At 34.2% G+C, this 18,186-nt stretch overlaps 2 protein-coding genes across 6 annotated transcripts; one reads left to right on the top strand and one right to left on the bottom strand.

The window, feature by feature from the left end:
- Positions 1 to 1,966: 1,966 nt before the first annotated feature.
- LOC102625497 (protein TPX2) lies at positions 1,967 to 7,373 on the top strand. Of its 5 annotated transcripts, none has more exons than XR_008052097.1 (17): positions 1,967 to 2,474; positions 2,576 to 2,728; positions 3,070 to 3,232; positions 3,540 to 3,642; positions 4,233 to 4,283; positions 4,390 to 4,487; positions 4,599 to 4,683; positions 4,814 to 4,876; positions 5,003 to 5,053; positions 5,213 to 5,271; positions 5,666 to 5,741; positions 5,830 to 5,895; positions 5,995 to 6,129; positions 6,260 to 6,325; positions 6,433 to 6,467; positions 6,637 to 6,749; positions 6,993 to 7,373. XR_008052097.1 is itself a non-coding variant. In XM_006490197.4 (17 exons), exons 1-17 carry the CDS (start codon positions 2,291 to 2,293, stop codon positions 7,009 to 7,011), a joined length of 1,530 nt encoding a protein of 509 aa, XP_006490260.2. In that variant the 5' UTR covers positions 1,967 to 2,290; the 3' UTR covers positions 7,012 to 7,355. The 5 variants fall into 5 exon arrangements, 3 of the variants coding, with proteins under 3 accessions (XP_006490260.2, XP_052290483.1, XP_052290482.1); XR_008052098.1 differs by having other exon boundaries at positions 6,067 to 6,129; positions 6,993 to 7,365; XM_006490197.4 differs by having other exon boundaries at positions 6,423 to 6,467; positions 6,993 to 7,355.
- A 2,736-nt stretch (positions 7,374 to 10,109) lies between these two features.
- On the bottom strand, positions 10,110 to 16,564 carry LOC102625969 (LRR receptor-like serine/threonine-protein kinase ERL2). Its single transcript, XM_006490199.4, has 27 exons — positions 16,097 to 16,564; positions 15,799 to 15,937; positions 15,638 to 15,709; positions 15,470 to 15,541; positions 15,301 to 15,372; positions 15,118 to 15,189; positions 14,915 to 14,986; positions 14,642 to 14,713; positions 14,465 to 14,536; positions 14,312 to 14,380; positions 14,131 to 14,202; positions 13,962 to 14,033; positions 13,795 to 13,866; positions 13,643 to 13,714; positions 13,494 to 13,565; positions 13,315 to 13,386; positions 13,148 to 13,219; positions 12,999 to 13,070; positions 12,837 to 12,908; positions 12,678 to 12,749; positions 12,507 to 12,578; positions 12,350 to 12,421; positions 12,206 to 12,279; positions 11,944 to 12,078; positions 11,530 to 11,868; positions 10,985 to 11,355; positions 10,110 to 10,784 (listed from the first exon to the last, which is right to left on the bottom strand). The coding sequence occupies exons 1-27, from the start codon at positions 16,206 to 16,208 to the stop codon at positions 10,437 to 10,439; spliced, it is 2,955 nt and encodes a 984-aa protein (XP_006490262.3). The 5' UTR covers positions 16,209 to 16,564; the 3' UTR covers positions 10,110 to 10,436.
- Positions 16,565 to 18,186: the final 1,622 nt, after the last annotated feature.

The raw sequence follows: 18,186 nt of genomic DNA, 5'->3' as shown, positions 1-18,186 counted from the left end.
GGGTGGACACGATTCGGTCCGATTTAGTTCAGATCGAAATTAAGCAGAATCGATTTAAATCAGTTATTTTATAAAAAAAGATCAAATAAGAACCGAACTCAATAAAAACCAAACATAAATAGATCTTTTCGGATCGGTTCGGTTCGGTTTTTTTGGTTTTGGGCCTATTAGGCGTATTTTGAATTTTTAAATTTTTAGTCCATTAGGCCTTATGAATGTAATAATTTTTTTCAACAATTAATTTATCATAATTTCATTAAAAATATTAACAATAAATACAAAGTATTCAAAACACATTTTATCACTAATTTATGAAATTATAACATATATATACTCGTAATCGTGTGTGTGCATGTCTATTTTAGTTATCTTATGCAACCAATTAAAATTTAACACGTGTCTATTTAAATAAAATTATAAGAATAATATGATTTTTCGGTTCGATTTTTCGGTTCAGCTGAGTGAACCGAATACCAAACCTGCATTTTAATTTTTTTTACAAATCATATATTTCGATTGTTTTTTAAAATTAAAATCGATTCGACAATTCGGATCAATTCGATTCGATTTTCTCTAGTGCACGATTTTTTTGCCCACCCCTACGAGAAGTAGTGGTTTTCACGACACAAAATCACAAATTGCAGTGAGCAGTCAGCTGTCATCACTCCACCACCTTGGCGCTTGATTTTTGAATTCGCAACGCATGCACAAGACTACAAGAGGAGCGTGCTTGCAAAAGGACAATAATGTCCTTGGCCACCAAAGCATGCATGCATTCGCTGAGGATACCACCGTAAATTCCTGCCTGCCGATTCTCGGACTTCTTATGCAGGATTTTGTTTGCCCGCTGACAAAAGTAACCCTCTGCGTTTTTTTTCGCAGTGGCGGACCAGTTTCTAGAGAAAAAGACAAATCAATACTACCAAGTGTGTGAGCCCGTAATTGCAACTCAAAGTGACTCTTTTGTCTATTTTCTTATTAGGTTTAAATTTCGAAAATATGCGTCTTGTGTAGTTTTGGCATATAGCCTCTGCTGTCATCCATGACCGTGAGGAGCCTTTGGATCAAACTTGGCTGTAAATCGTACGGATTTTATTTGGATTAGACTTCAGGGGGCCTAGCCTAGCTTATATCTCATCGAAATAACCACAAAATATTGTTTTATTCTCAGCCTGTGATTCCATAATTCAAACGTAACTTTTCTTCAAAAATTTAAAAAAATCTGAAAAAATGTTACTTTCCATAATTTTATTATAATTTAAAAGAAGTTGTTAGAGTTATTATAGAAAATTTCCACTTGTTCTACACTTAAATATCTAGAAAAAAATCAATCCAAAAATAGATAAGGAAAGAAATAGTTTTTACGATAGAGACAGATTATTGATCAATGAACAAATTGTATTGTTGTGTTCTTAAAATAGCGTACTTTTTTTTTTTGGAAATACTGATATATTACAATTATAATTTTATTAATAATCAGGTAATAATTGAGATTTTATTTCATGATTCCAGTATGGTATAGCCCGATCAGTTAATATTAGGGGAAAAATTATTTTACTCCCAAAGTGGAAGGTTAAATAAATCTCTATCAGAGGAAAAATTATTATTGGGACTCAGAATTCATGTGTTCAAAGTTATTTCAGAATTCATGTGTTCAAAGTTATTGGACGCATGAGTCTATTGGGTAATAACAGACTTATTTTAACACTTTATTATAAATTCGACTTACAAATTCATTCAAACAAACTAGCGTGGCACACTATGTGTTAGAAGGATTAAAATTTTTGTTCTACCAAATAGCAATAAAACAACATTTATTTTAAATTATTAAAAAAAATTATCCGCCGGAAATTTAAAATAGTATCAGTTGTGGGACCCACCAGTTGAAACGAGAAAAAAAAATTGAGTTGCTCTCTTCAAAACTATATAAAGGACATCTTCAACGCTCTGCCTGCGTTCGTTTTCATTCTCTCCTTTTTCATTTCTTGCCACGAAAATCTCGCCGTTCTCTTCGATAATTTAAAAACAACTCTTCTGTCTCTCCTTTTCTGACTCTTTTGTCTCCAGCAATTAGCGTTCTAAAATCCAAATAATTAATTAAACAAATCTGTTGCAACCTTCGAATAGAAAAGAGAGAGAAAAAAAAAAAAACAAGTAATGGAATTTTGAAGCGCATGCTTGCAACTTTCTCTCTCATTTTTACGATAAAATCTTCGAGCGAGAGAAAGTGCACGATACAAGGAAAAAAAAAAATGTTTTTGTGTTATGTTAGACACGTGGCGGTTTAGTAATGGATGAAGAAATGGAGGAGCTCGTGTTGACGGCGGAGCCGATCGTGGCGGCAGAATTTGAAGTTGATTTTGATTACGAGTTTGACGCACCTCAATATCACGATTTTACCCTTACGGAAACGCCGGCTAAGGCCAGAGAAAACGAGCTCTGGTTTGATTCCGCTGCAAGCTATCCACCTTCGCGTAAGCAAAACACAGCAAAAGCATTCAAAATTTATCGTTTCATTTTTGCTGATTCGTTTGTTATTTAGATTATTTCATTTTCTGAATGGCGTTTATTTCAGCCTTTATTTTGAAGTTCAACTGGAGATATGATTTCCCTGCGGATACTGCAAGCGTTTCTTGTGATTCCAGAGGAGGAAGCACGAGTTCTATTGGTAATGTCTCATATTTTGAGACCGATTCTGAAGCTTTCGACATTTATCAAATTAATAGAGGTATTTTTTATTTTATTTTTTTTAATCAATGAGATACATTTACAAAGATGACGCTTTTTTATTGCTTATTTTTATAATGTAAAAGGATATGGTTGTGCAATTATGATATTTAAATTTCTATGTGGCAGCAAGTGACTGATAATAGTTTATTAAGGATTGTCCCATCGTTTTTTTTTTAAAGCAAATTATTTAACAGCCTTATTCACATGTATATATGCATCTTCTAAACCTGAGTCACAATAAACAAAATGATCTGATTTTTACCTAATATAAGCGATAGCCAGTGTTGTAGACTTCGTAGTGTTCCTCAATATCTGTTTTCTTTGTACATTTTATTCTAGGGCCAGAATTTTGTGGTGACATGGATCAAGATGTTTCAAAATCCAAAACCAAGTCTTTTGCGAAGTCATCTATACAGAGGAGTTCGACTCTGATGAAACCCACGGCAAGTTATTTGGCCAAATACAATCAACTTCAAGAATTTCATTTCAACCATTTTTTGAGGTAGTGTTGATTATTTTTTAAGTAGTACCTTTTGTTTGATGACACTAGCAGATTTCGCATGAAGATTAAAGAAATAAAAAAAATAAAAAGCAGTTATTATTATTATTATTATTTTGGTACTAGTACAGAGCTGTGAAGTATTGATTGTTTTAATCTTACAAAGAAAAGTTGCTAAGTTCTCTATATGTATATGCAGTATATTCACATTTGACAGTTTTTATAGTTTTGAAAGTTTTTTGGTAATTTGATTTCTTTATTTAGTTTGGCTTTGTTTCCTTATCTCTGAGGTTATGCTTAACATCTTTAGGTCTCAAAAGATAGTCAAATCTGAAAAGAGTTCACTGAATTCGTCTACAATTGAAAACATCGCTACCAAAAGACAGAAGCTGGAAGCTGGTTTCTTACCGAAGGTGCACTAATTTAGGTCTTCAATTTATCAGTATTCTTCGGTGGATTATTGACAAAAGTTTAATATCTTGAACAATGAGTTTGAGCTTATAAAATGGTGAATTAGACTTCCTTTGAAACTGACAGATAATATGCTGAGACATCAAGTTGACTGAAACTATGATTTAGGCCTGTAATTGGTATATATTGGTTCAAATGCCTGCTTAAGATTTCATGAAAGATTCAAAAGGAGAACACTATGCCTAGTAAGATTTTAAGAGTTGGGATTTCAAGAACTTTATTTACTCTGGTATATTTCAGCAAATTAGATATATTTAAGAAAACTAAGACCACTTCTTGTTATGGTTTGGTTTGGCTTTAGTATGATTACATACTTGTAATACGTTGCTATACTCGTACCATTCTCTAGAGATGCTGGCTTTGTTCACTTTCTTTGTAGACTCTTGCTTTTTAAGATCTATAGGTTCATGCAAGTTCTCATATAGATTGCTGGTTCTTTTACTGCTGTTTTACTTGAAAACAATAACTTTTATGTAGTTTGTTGTCAAGTCAGACAGGAGTTTTTAAAAGTGTTTCTGCATTTGCAAAGCAGGTTTCTCATCTAAAGCATCAAACTCATTTTCTACACAAAGTTCCAGTAAAGGTAATATGTACTATTTAGGAAGTGGATGTCACATAAATATCGTAGTTAGGTGCAGAATTTTTCTTTTTGTTAAAAGTATAAATTTTTAAACTACTTGATGTTGCAGGTTGGGTTCCTTGAAATAAACTCGGTGAATTGTAGATCTAAAGTTACTATTCCTAGAGAACCTAATCTGGAAACAGCACATAGGGCTCAAAGACATAGGTAATATTCACTTCCTCTCCTTTTTATGTTGACATTTGTTGTCATACATCTGTAAGGTTACCAGGCTTTGCCTCTTGTGCAATTGTTTATGTCGTATTTTCTGGATTTCAGGGCTAAGGCTAAGGTTGATGCAGAGTCAGATGAACATGCAAAATCAAATGCATGCAACTTTAAAGCACGCCCATTGAACAGAAAAGTACATACTTTCAATAAATAAGATCCAAGTTTTATTGAATTTCATAGGAACCATGAACTTCAAAAGAAATTGCCCTTATATTTAAGTTAGTATATGTTATCTTTTTCAATAACTTTTTTGGGCTTGGCAGATTCTTGAAGCTCCTTTACCACATCCCTCCAAAAAGAGCACGCCACAGCCTACTGAGTTTCAAGTAATTCTTAACATGTTTGAATCTTCTTGTTCATCTTGTGATATGAGCATTTTCTTGGACGGATTTAGTGAGATAAGCTTGCTGCATATCTTAGGTTTAACACAAATTGCCTTCACTGCTCTGCAGGAGTTTCAACTGCGAACATCCGAGAGGGCTAGACAACACGCATGTAATAATGTAGGTTATGAAAAGTTTACTTCACAGATTGTCATATTGTTAATATCATGCATAGTTTTAGTAATAAACATTGCAATTTCTTATTTGTGCCCATGCTAATATAATAGTAGGAATAGAATGTGCCTTGATGGTGGAAAGCTAATGCTCTCCTCATTGCAGGTGGCAACCATGCATAACCACAATGCTATCTCCCAAAGTGAAACTAAAGACTCCAGAAGGTAATGATGTCTTGAGTTTTTCTCATACGATCGAAGTTAAACATTGAAAGATTCCTTTTTACCAATTAATACTCTCATGTTTCTAGAGCATTCTGCATTGCTCATGGTTTTTAGCTTGATCTTACTTGGTGTATTGGTCTAGGAATTTTAACTTCCTTTTGCTCATGTGATATGCAATCGCACAATTGTTTTTTAACTTCTCCATCTTTATCAGGACATTAAATTTTCATTTTATCTTTTTCACAAATGCAAGGGGGAGCCTCAACTTTCATATATTTTAAGTAGTTTTCATCTTTACCATTTCTTGTAATCTTTGATATACTGACCTATAATTAATGAATTTACATTCTGTTGAATATGATTACTTTCTAACATGGTTATTCTCGTTGAACAGGCCAAACTCTGTTGATGCCCTAAAGGAGGAGAAATGTGGAGTTAAAAAAATTAAAGCAAACCCTCTCAATAAGAAGGTGCTGTTAATATTATGTTTGGACCTTATAATTGAGATCGTTTTTGCACAGATTCTCAGTGTGTGGCCACATTATTTCCTTGACACAGATTTCTTCTGGTAAAGGAGATCCCGGCGTCTTTCGAAATATCAGACAAGATACTGCTGCCTCAATGGTAGTTTACAATGGTTCCTTTATTCTCAGTTTGGATATGTTACTCATTGCCTTGCAGGAAAATTTTTCTCTGTTAACCCATGCTCGTATTTCCTGCCAGGATAGCAATATGTTACTCATTGCCTTGCAGGAAAATTTTTCTCTGTTAACCCATGCTCGTATTTCCTGCCAGGATAGCAATTTTCCAATGAATAAGGGATCTTTGAATGAGCCACCAATTGACCTATTTAGAAAGGTAAGATGCGATCTAGTTCTTCTGTACTTGTTGGTAATGAGTCTAAAATTGGAGCTCACCGGTGATTTCTCATTTTCTTACTTAAGTTTGGATATATTTTTCACAATCCTCTTCATGACTTGGTATGCAGCTCTCCTTGGCATCTGAAGTCCATAACAACTTAAAATCTCAGTCAAAAATGCCTTTGGTTTGTAAGGTTAGTGTAAACGATAATTTTAGCTTTGAATCTTTTAATGAAAGTTTGTATCTTTTTATTTTTATTAATATACTAGTGCTTTCATTGATTGAATAAGGAATCAAAAGAGAATGCACCACAATCATTCCTTCTTGAACATGAGGTATACTACTATGTTCCATATATCTATTGATATAATATGTAAAACAATTCCTAGTCAATTACTGCAAAAACTTGCATCCTAAATAAATCTAGTATTATGGTTCAGGTTTTGATTTGTTGTTAGTCCTCTTACCACGATAATCGCAGTCTCATAACATCCAATTTTGCAGATGAAGGTGTTCAAAGAGAAATCTCAGAAGTTTGGTAGGAATCAGTATCAGTGTGGGAGTGAATCAAGTGAAAGTAGGATTACCGAAGGTGGATCACGGTTCAACATCAACAGGTATCACTATTTCTGAATTTATTTGATGCGAAATGCCAGCTGATCCTTTTCTCCAAATTCTGACTTTTCTTTTAGCTTTAGAACTTGACTAAGAAAATTATCAGGTACAACAATTTTTATATTTATACTGCAATAAGCTGCTGATTCCATCTCCACAATTTCCTGTTAAAAGTTAAAACTTCGACACAATATATTTGTATACATTTCATTGAGACACAATATTTTTGATGATTCTTGTCACAGGAATTTGGATATACGCTGAGAACAGAGCCGAAAAGCTTTCATTTTTTGAAATGAGACAATTTTTTCGAATGAAGCTAGTCTTAAATCTACAATCTAATGCGAAAAGAAAATTTTGTTTTATATCGATAATGTAAAGGAAATAAAATGTCCTTTGGACAAAAATTTTGGAGAGCAGCAATGTACATAAGTATAAATTATAGTTGGCATGTTTCTTCTGTTTCTTGTATATACCAGGGAAATTGTAATGGTGGGTTCAGGTTAAGCGAAAAGTGTTGATTCAGTTTTTACCTTCTTGTTCTTTGTTGAAGGGTTTCATTTTGTCTGATGGTTCCTGTTTCAGCGAGTTGTTCGAATTTGTTTATACAATTCTCACACGTGTTACGTTTCCATGTGAGGTTACACAATGTTGTAGGCACAATATCATTTTGCATCAAAACGTCGTATAAGTTGGTGACCGTAATAATGGAGGAAAATATAAAGGAAAGTGAAAAGCGACTGGTAAGGTAGAGATTGAGTTTTTTTTTTTTTTTTTAAATATATAAGGAGGTGGAGATAAATGAATCTCATCATTTTATGGTAAAAAAAATGTAACTTTTCTCCTTAAAATTGGAGTAGTTGGCATATGCTCCACATATACTAATTGCAAAAGCATTTTCAAATTATTATTTAATAAGTTCACACCAGACATAAAACAATCCAAGAAAGCTATTTTACAATTTTGAGGGGTTTTTAGTTCGGTTCCGTACGCAAAAATAAACCAAACCAAAATCGTTTTGGTTTGCTCTCGTTTTTCATTCAATTGATTAAATAGATCGATTTTTTTTTTCTTGATTTGAAAAGCAAACTGAGCTATTAGTTCGGCTTAATTTTTGGGGGGTTCGCCGTTTTTTGGCCCAGTCCTAGCCATGAGGGTAAACAATTTTTAGGTAAAGCTTATATAAAGATTAAAAATAGGTAAAAAAAATTTAGTTAGATTATGAGGGTCCACTTAATCTGATAGTCATTTATTTAAGAATTTGCTTTCTCAAATCTAGATTTTTAAATGAAATTTTCATGTGGATTTGTTGCTGCACTATATGATGTTATAGTATTTTGGCTCAATTAACTATTATATCATACGGTCTAATAACAAATTCATATCAAATATGTATTTAAGCATCGAGACTTAAGAAATTATACGTAAATAGAGAGAGAGTCTCTAATAAAGATAATAAGATATCCTTATTTTAATTAAAAAAAATGCTACTAAAATACAAAAAACATATATGGTAAAGTAAAAAGCTATCAATATGCTAACAAAAAAATATAGTAACTAATGTATTGAAATTTAGTTTTCTTGTATTTTTGTGGTATTCTCGTTTTAATAAAAGGAGGATGTTTTCATTAAATAATAATAATAATAATAATAATAAAATAGCCATTTTTTTAGCACGAGTGCTTGTATTATTTAAGATTTGGGATTTCACAATTGCATCAAATATTTTTATACCACTGTAAAATAAATTTTGATGCTATTGTGAAATCTCAAATCCCTATTTTAAATATATTGTTGATGCTGAAATCTGGTCGCCTTTTAACCGATCAGATTGGTTCACCAACGCTTGTATTGACAAAGGAATAGAGATTGCAATCCACCAGCTTCAGCAATTTCTCGAGCTCCTAGGACCCAAATCACCCTTCTTCTTCCTTCTAAGCCTGCGTTCACAGAAACAAATCAGAGACGCCGATGGTTTTTCCGGCGTAAATCTTCCGATACTTAAGTCAGTACAAGGTGTTTACGAGAAAACTATATGATTTTTGTTGTACAGATTAGTTGCAATATTCTCAATACGAAATGTATCAAGGATTCAGATATAAGAATTTATGATATTAATTTAGCAAAGTTTCCCCTTTTTCTCTCAATTTTTGTGTCCCTTTTTTCATCGATTTCTTGGCCTTCAATAGGCAATCATTCTACGTTTTCTGAGTATTCTTTATGCCCCTCATTTTCGGGTGATGATGGATCTTCATGGGTCTCCAACCACCGAATCGTGGGTAAACGTGGGGCGTCATGTTCTCCCCAGCGGTTTGGAGCATGGCGGAATTGTCGTGAGTTCGTGAGATCGTGTCCTATAGACTGATGAATACCTGGTCGGTATGTACATTTGATCGATAATCGTTTCTAGTCGGCATATACTTCATACATGATGTATTACCAGGAATCTGCCCGTGCCATTCAGCTGGGGAGATTTGTCCCAGGGTGAGGAACGAGGAGATAGTTGAGCTAATACTTTTCATTACTCAACATATACTACAATGCGAGCGTGTGTATTTCTTGTGTTTTAATATATCTTCTTACTATAACAACTTAAGGAATTGTGTGTGTGTGTGTGTGTGTAATTTTCTTATTGGCAATTCGAATAGCAAAACCGATCAGTTTTTGAATTAAAAAAATATAAATGCCCAAATCTCCGCCACTGTCCAAAAAAAACCCAACCTCTGTGTCACAACCCTCCCAAGCTCCTAGCTAGCCTGCCACCAATCGTCATCAGTCATCGCTCAACTCCATCGCGCGCCATTAGCATCAATAACGCCGCCCCATTTTTGCATCTTAATAACACCTGTGGTTGAATAAATTTCGAAACCGTGCATTCGAACACAACAAGCATGACTTGGACGACCAAAATAGCAATGGAGTTGCTTTCTTTAAAGTTTTAACAGAAAAACAGACGACATGTCGTATATTACACAATAACCAGATGACATTTCGTAAAAAATGCATGCGAGGCGGCACTCTGTACGACGTCGTATCTGTCTTAAAAAATAATTTTTTTACTTCGTTGAAAATTAAATTTTCAATTGAATATGCTAGAAGACAATATAATATTGGGAAAATTTCAAATCATTTCATATAAGTCCAGAAATTAAATATATATTTACACACGTTGATCAGTAGCATATGTGGTGGAACCACAAATACTACACAGAGGTAGGCTGAATAAATTAATAGCAGTGAGTTTACATATGTTTATTTGTTGCGTTTGTTAAGATCTGAGTACTTAAAATATTACCACGAAGCAAACAATACTAATATTTGAAATTACCCCTTTCATCAGTGAGATAAATGAAGAGATGATGGAAAAATTGAAATTTGTAAAGCTAACATATTCTGTCCATAAATTCATGGTAACATAATTCACCTCACTAAAAACTTAAACGTAATATCCGAATACGAGTTAGTAATGCTAGAGAACTTGGCCTGTAACCCACAAGCATTCATAAGGAACCATTCAACAAAAGATTTTTAGTACTTCAAACTAAATTCCTAAGCTAGTCAGTCCAGAATGTACAAAAATTAGTGATAAGCACAATTATACATCTTCTCTCTTCAAGGAACAACATCAGAGACTAATTTTATCCTTCAACTTCCTGGCTGTTAATTCAAAACAAAAGGAGACTAGCAATTTAAAGGGTGTTCTTAGATATAACTTCTCCAAACCTAACAAACCACCGAGCATCAGTCGAATTGTCATCATGCTCAACACGCTGCTGCCGTTCTCTGTCGACCACAAATTTGGTGTAATAGTCGATTGGTTTTGGAGCGGCCAGAGAAAGTTTTGCGGGTGGAGCTGGAAGAAGGGAAACCAGAACTCTAGCTACTTCCTGCATGGTTGGTCTTTCTGAAGGGTAGCGCTTTGTGCAGAGCAGAGCAAGCTGGAAGGTCTTTCTCACAACGCTTAAATCCACGCATGTCACTGAAACCTCTGGGTCAACAGCCTCCATCACTGTGTTGTCATCAGCCTTGGACATTATCTGAAAACACAAAATACACACGCAGACCGTTCAACTCAAGAGTTAAGTTGCTTAATAGCAAACTTAATGTAAAATGCTTAAATTTAGTGACAATTCAATGTCCCACACAGCAACCCAGGATTTTCCACTTTGACAACATATTTTAACTCACAGGATCAATGAAAATTAGACCTTTATAATTCAGGGCATTAGATGCATACCAGTTGATGCAAGTTAGACTCGTTATCCACAGCCTTCTTCCCAGTCAGAATTTCAAGAAGTACAATACCAAAGCTATAAACATCTGATTTTTCATTGAGACGAGAGGTATGGGCATACTCAGGATCAATGTAACCAATCGTTCCTAGAACAAAAGTTGAGGCATGAGGCATTGCAGTCGGTATGCATCTTGCAATCCCAAAGTCAGAGAGATGAGCGTCAAAATTCTCATCTATCAGGATATTTGATGATTTCACATCCCTGTGAATGATCCGGGGGTTGCAATCATGATGAAGATAAGCAAGTCCTTGTGCAGCTCCAACTGCAATCTTCAGGCGAGTTTCCCAGTCAAGTTTTACTTTCTTGGATGGTCCTGTAATACAACACTTGTCTTCTTCAGAAACAAAAATAAAAATAAAAATATATAAATACATATATATAGTAAGATAAATAATTCCCCAAGTAAATATTCAATATAGGAAAAATGAGCATATCATCAACTTTCATCTAGTAATAACACCTATATGGTACAGGCAAGATAACTGACCATGAAGGAGATCCCACAGAGAACCATTCACCATGTAGTCATAGAACAGGAGATTTCCATATGGAGACAAAGCATAACCATGCAAGCTCACAATATTTCTGTGTCTAATGCTGCCAATGGTTTCAAGTTCAGTCTCAAACTCTCTCAAGTTGTGAGGATACTGATTGTAAAGTTTCTTAACTGCTATTGGTCGGGAATTCTTCAGTGCACATTTGTAAACAGTACTAGATGCACCGTAGCCAACAATATACTTCTCACTCAAATTCTCAGTGCTTCTCATTATATCATCAAAGGTGTGAATAGCCATATCCATGTGCAGAATCACAAGCTTGGGTGGTCCTGGGTAGAAAGGAAACCAACCTTGAGGATTTGAAGATACAAATGTTGCAAGTAAATACTAAAGCAAAGACATACCTAGCATAGATTTTCTGGAACCAGTAATTAATTGCTGCCTTTGTTGGTTGGATTTATACACAGCAATTGCAGCCATCACTAACAATGTGATGAAGCCTACCACCATACAAACGACAGCAGTTCGAGAGAACATAACTGGAAAACAAGATAGCTCATTGGGTAAGCAAAGAGTTCTAAATTTGATCCCATCAATGATTGTATACACAAAACATGGATCTATCATAAAATAACAAAAGATTACAGAAAGATTAAGTTTAAATACCTCTGGCCTTTGTCACTGAAGGACCACATATTGATCCTACCCAATTTCCACACAGTAGTGGATTTCCAATGAAGCTGGTGCAAATATGAATAATCAATACAAAAATCAAAATTCCAAAAGCTATGAACTAATGTTTTTGCATACCTATTTGATGAAAATCGTGAGAAGTTTCTGATTGGGGGTATAATCCCTGATAAGTTGTTGTAGGACACATTCCTGAAATTCATTAAATTTAGTAGTTTGCAAGACTTCATAACAAACAAGAATTTCTTTTAAGATCATAGAAAGGGTAATGTCTTACAAATTAGATAGACTGAAACAATTGCTAAGCTGATCTGGGATCCCACCTTGCAAATTGTTGTTGTTCAAAATCCTGACATAAATTTTCATCTCACATTTTATATCTGCTTGATAAATAAATACACAACAAAAGTACTGCTTCAACCACATGGGAAAAAGACCATGAACTTACAGAGAAATGACATTTTGCAGTTGACCCAGTTCTGCAGGAATGCTACCAGACAGTTGGTTGAATGACATGTCACTAAAAAACAGAGGAGAAGAAAGATTAAAAAAACAGAGGTTACTCCATTCCATACAGCTGTAGATTTATCAAAGTAAATTAGCTCACATTGTTTGTATGCTTCTAAGGTTTCCGAATTCTGCAGGTAACAGCCCATTCAGATGATTCCTGCTCAAATTTCTGGGCAAGTGGAAACTATATTAACTGATGCACTAATGTAAATCAAACAGAATGAACCCACATTGAACCATGCTTGGGTTGAAGGATTACAAAGTGAGAAGGTGCTCCAGATCACCAATTGAAGCAGGAACAGATCCAGAAAAATTATTAACTGAGAGATCCCTGAACCATAGAACAAACATAAGCACCTAAAACTGGAAAATAATAATAGACAAAACACATCATGGCATGAAACTCACAGCGTGTCAAGATTAATAATTCGTCCAAGCTCAGTGGGTACCTTGCCTTTGAAGTTGTTCCTTGAAAGGTTTCTGAATATCAACTATATTAGTATAGGAAAACAGGTTTTCATGCAATAGATATTGTAACTAAAAAGAATTCTCTAAACTGAATGATCAAAACGTACAAGTCAGTCAGACTCCCCAGATTCCGAAAACTAGATGGGATAGCCCCGCTTAAGCGATTACCATGCACATTGCTGTGAAATAAAATCAAGAATCACAATCAAATTAACTGAAATGAGACGCAACATTATTAAAAACACACACAAGGGATTCAGTTGTATTCAGAATATTGGAATCTTACAACTGATTCAATGCTGTACAGGAACTGATATTATGTGGAATGGGCCCTTCCAGATTATTATCTGCAAGATTCCTGAATCATAAAGGACAAACTGATAAGAAACATGAAATGAAAAATAAAACTACACAGACAAAACAGCAGAGACTCACAATTCAAACAACTGCTCTAGCTTCCCAAGTTCTGCAGGAATTGTTCCAACAAGTTGATTATTTTGTAATTGCCTACGTGAAAGTAATTATCTTATCAACAGCATGAACTGTGCATATATATACTAAGTTTTGGGAAATGGAAAATAGCTCACAAGTAGCTCAGTTTAGACATATTGCCAAGCTCTGGGGGAATTGGTCCAGTCAGCTTATTGCCATGGAGATATCTGGCACAGAAGAAAAATTTAAAAACAATAAAGAATCAAGACATAAAACATATTAAAGAACAATAATATTAACGTTTTATGTGATCAAAACTAACAGTTTTCCAGTGTATGACAAATTGCCAAGTATGGGAGGGATTGGTCCAACAAGCTCATTCTCACTTAAATCCCTGAAAAGTAAAAGAAACATAAACACAAAAGTCAAGACACATGCTATAAATGTATCCAAAGTCTAGAGTCTGGGCGACAAAGAACGCATGTACTTACAACACGGCTAGAGCCTGCATAAGGCCAATGACCTCTGGAATTTTACCCGTTAGCTTATTTCCTTGAAGTGATCTACAAAACATCAGGTGTCAATTACAAAAAATATATGATAATTGTAAAAGTTTCATATGTAAAGCTCTATGTTTAATAAGAAAAATAAATTGAAGTGGAAAAAGCTCACAGTGTTGCCACTTGAAGGAATCCAATATTGTATGGTATCTCTCCAGTGATCTGATTGTAAGATATGTCCCTGAAGTTCCCCACGATCAGAAAGTTGATTAACACAGAAAAATGTAAGCACAAAATTCAGTGCAGTGTACGGTAGTTGACATACAATATTTCAAAGCTTGTACAGTTGCCAATGCTGTCGGGGATTGTTCCAGTTAGATTATTGCCTCTTACATCACTGAAATCAATAAAAACAACTAATATCATTCATATGTAATTATATGTGTTGAACGGAAAAACCCAATTTTTATATACATTGACTGGAAAAAAACTGACTACTCACAAATACCACAAGCCGGTTAATTGACACATGTCAGGAGACAGCATTCCAGTCAATGCATTTCCCCTTAGCCCACTGTAAACACAACACCAATCACAAAATGTGAAATCCTATGCTTCAAGAAAATGTGTAAACGTAGATGTCAGTAGGCAAAAACTTAAAAATGTATGAACTCTCAATGGCTCCGTCGAAAGTTCCATAAAACTATAGTACATTGTAACGGGAGGGAACACAATGTTCAAATGCCTAACAGACTAATATATCTTTATAACTTACAGGTATTGCAGCACTTCATTCCAGTATATTAGCCTTGGAATCTCACCAGTGAGCTGGTTTCGAGCAAGATCACTACAAACATAAACATTCAAATGCAATTGAAATTATTAAAAACGATAAATATCTCAAAAGAAGTAACATCATATCTGATATCACGACTAAATTGGTAAATCAGGCATCTCATCAGTTAAGTGCAAACTCACAGTGTCTTCAGATTAGGAATCTGAGTTAAGGTGGATGGAATTGGACCGGTAAGCTGATTGTTTTTCAAATTCCTGCATTGCGTTAATGGATATGCACACATTAATTTACCATGTAACTCCAATATGGACATATTGAAACAAGTCAAATGATCAGAGACATTATATAACAAAAATAGCGCTTACAAGAACTCAAGTTGCTTCAATTTTGACATAGAAAAGGGAATGTCTCCATATAGACTATTGTCAGACAATTCTCTGCATTATGCAAAAGGAGATCCCATTATGAATCAAAGTTCTCATAAACACTAATATGCACGTTAACAAGAAGGAAAAATGGATTTAAAACTTTTACATATGGACAAGAGAGCCACAGTTTCCAATTTCATCTGGGATCTGGCCAGTTAACTTATTCCCCTGAAAATCTCTGCCAACATCGCAAAGATTAAAAAAAACAAATCAATTACAAACTACATTGGGAACATAATAAAAGGGTTTGGTAAGAAAATAAAAGGGCGCATACATGGACTGCAAATTTCTTAAATCTCCAATGGATGGCGAAATCTCTCCACCCAGATTCAAGCTTGACAGGTTCCTACAAGCAACCAGTACCCATTCATTGCATTGCACTTCATTGCATTTTATATAAAAAAAAAAAGTAACTTAAAACAGAACAAAACATACAAAGAAACAACAGAGAGGCTGCTGTTATCGCAAAAGACACCACGCCATGAACAGAAATCAGAGTTGTGCACATCGTCCCAGTCCAGTAACACATTCGCCAGGTTACTGAATGAAGCTTTAATCGCCATCAACGCTTTCCCTACAACAACCCCAGCATTATTTTAATATTCTCCAAACACCTAAATATCTCCTTTTATCTTATTAACACAAGAAGCACTCAAAACAACAAAAACGAACTTCAGTTCCTTTTAACAAAAGAAGCTTCATGCATTTGAATAACGCTAAAAACAAACAAAACCTTCATCATCATTGAGTGGAGCGGCGGATGAACAAAGAAGCAAAAACACCGCCATTATGAAACTAAAAGAAAGCTCTCTCTTCTCTCTTTGTAAGAGAACTCCCATTTTCATTTTTTTCCCCTAAAGAAAGCTCAAAGCATAGAGACCTTTTTTTTTTTTTTTGCACGAGTTATGAGTTACGTTCAAGTAGAAAAAAAACTCTTCTTCTTAAGTTTGGTTTGCTGAGAGGGGAAGAGAGAGAGAGAAAGAAGAGAGGAGGAGAGTAAAGGAACAGGCGTTTAGCGTGAGGTGCAAGGTAGACTGAGCAATAGCTGTTATGAAGAGAGAGGGAGTGACAGTAACTGGGAGAGAGAGAAGCAAGTAAGCAAGAGACAACTGACACGAGAGGAGATATTACTCTAAACGGCGGTGAAGCGACGTTAGTAGCTGACCTTATTTTCTTAGGCTTTTTGGGGGAGTCTTTTAGGCCTTTTGACTGATTGATTGAATCATTCATTTCCTCATTTTTTTAAAGGTTTTGGGCTCAGCGGCCGTCATTCCGATCATGCATATGTAGTACCGTGTCCCAATGTTGTTTCGTTTTCGGACAGCTCTCGTTAGGCGTCTTTGTGAACCGAAGAGTTCTCATTCTCTACGACGCGCGCCAATTCGCTGCGCGTGTCTCGTGGAAGGACCATAACGGTTCGGCACTGTCGCAAATGGACAATCCATTTTTTCTAATAAAATGAATTCCATTTTATTAATAATATTGTTATATTTACGTAATTGAGATATTTAATTTATATTTTAACAGGTGTAATAAATAATGTACAATTATTTGATTAGTTTGAATAATAGATAATTATTAAATTTTATTATTTTTAATTAAATAATAATATTTATTAATAACACAATTATTATCAACTGAGAGTTGTGTTTAATTAACGTTGTAGATGAGACGTTAGTTTTTTATGAAGATTATGATATTGTATAACATTTATACTAAAAGAATTTTAAATTTCTATAATTTAAGACTTTTATTTAGTATTTTTACATACCAATAAATATTATTTTTTAAGTATATAATTTAAATTAATTACAAAAAAATTAATGTAGTATAGTGCAATATCAAACATAATATAATTAAAAATTACTATCATATAATATAATATTAAATATTATATAATTTTATTATAATATAATATTAATACAATATAATATAACGTGTTAAAAGCATCTTAAGGCGTCAATATTTGAGTTAATTTTTATGTGTATTTGGAATGACACACAATGCTATGTTGAATCAAATACAAACCGAATTCAATTAATGACGGCACGACAATTCCCTCTTTATTTCATCGAGGGAGGGTGTGAGTTTGGTTGCACGCGATGGACGGGCGAGTGGAGTGAGAGAGTTGTCCTTCGATTGTGAATTTGTGATCTGGGAACAACTAACGGTCTGTTTGGTTGATCCGGTGGTTGTCAAAAGACCAAAAAGCTAATTCCACGCTACTTTTTTTGCTATGGGCAAATCTTTTCTGAGAACTTTTTTTTTTTTTTCTTTAATTTTTTGTCTCCAATAACTTATGGTTTTTGTGAAGCTCTTAATATCTGTTCTATTATTGACAAAGGAACAACTGAAAGTGCAAGGACCAAACTTTTCTCACACGAAAGACCAAAACTCGGCAACCATCCGGTTAGAGTTTTAATGGAGATGGACAATGCATTAGGTTTCCGCAATAAATCGTTACATTAAAATTTTTCAAAAAGCAAAAAAGTAAAAAGTTTTATAGCATTTAATCAAAGGTTTTAGTGGAATAATTTGTAAGTAATATTTGTATAAATTCAAGTAATTTTCTTTAATTGATGATCGAAGTTTAAATATTCAGAAATATGGGACTACATCATTAACTTAGGAAATTAGCTCGTTTAAAAAAAATTTATTACCTTAGTATTTTTACTTCATGAAAACACTCTAGTTTCGATAATTTTTGGATATAAAGTAAAGGGGCCGAGATCAATCAAAAGATAAAATAAATAAATTGTCTTTAAAAAAAAATTTTAAATTGAAGGGTCCCCTCAGCATTAAGTTTGGTCAATAATTTCTCAC

The sequence above is a fragment of the Citrus sinensis genome, chromosome 9 (assembly GCF_022201045.2).
Source record: "Citrus sinensis cultivar Valencia sweet orange chromosome 9, DVS_A1.0, whole genome shotgun sequence".
In the NCBI taxonomy this organism is placed as follows: domain Eukaryota; kingdom Viridiplantae; phylum Streptophyta; class Magnoliopsida; order Sapindales; family Rutaceae; genus Citrus; species Citrus sinensis.
The sequence above is the reverse complement of the archived record's forward strand: the minus strand, read 5'-3'. Positions and strand labels throughout refer to the sequence as shown.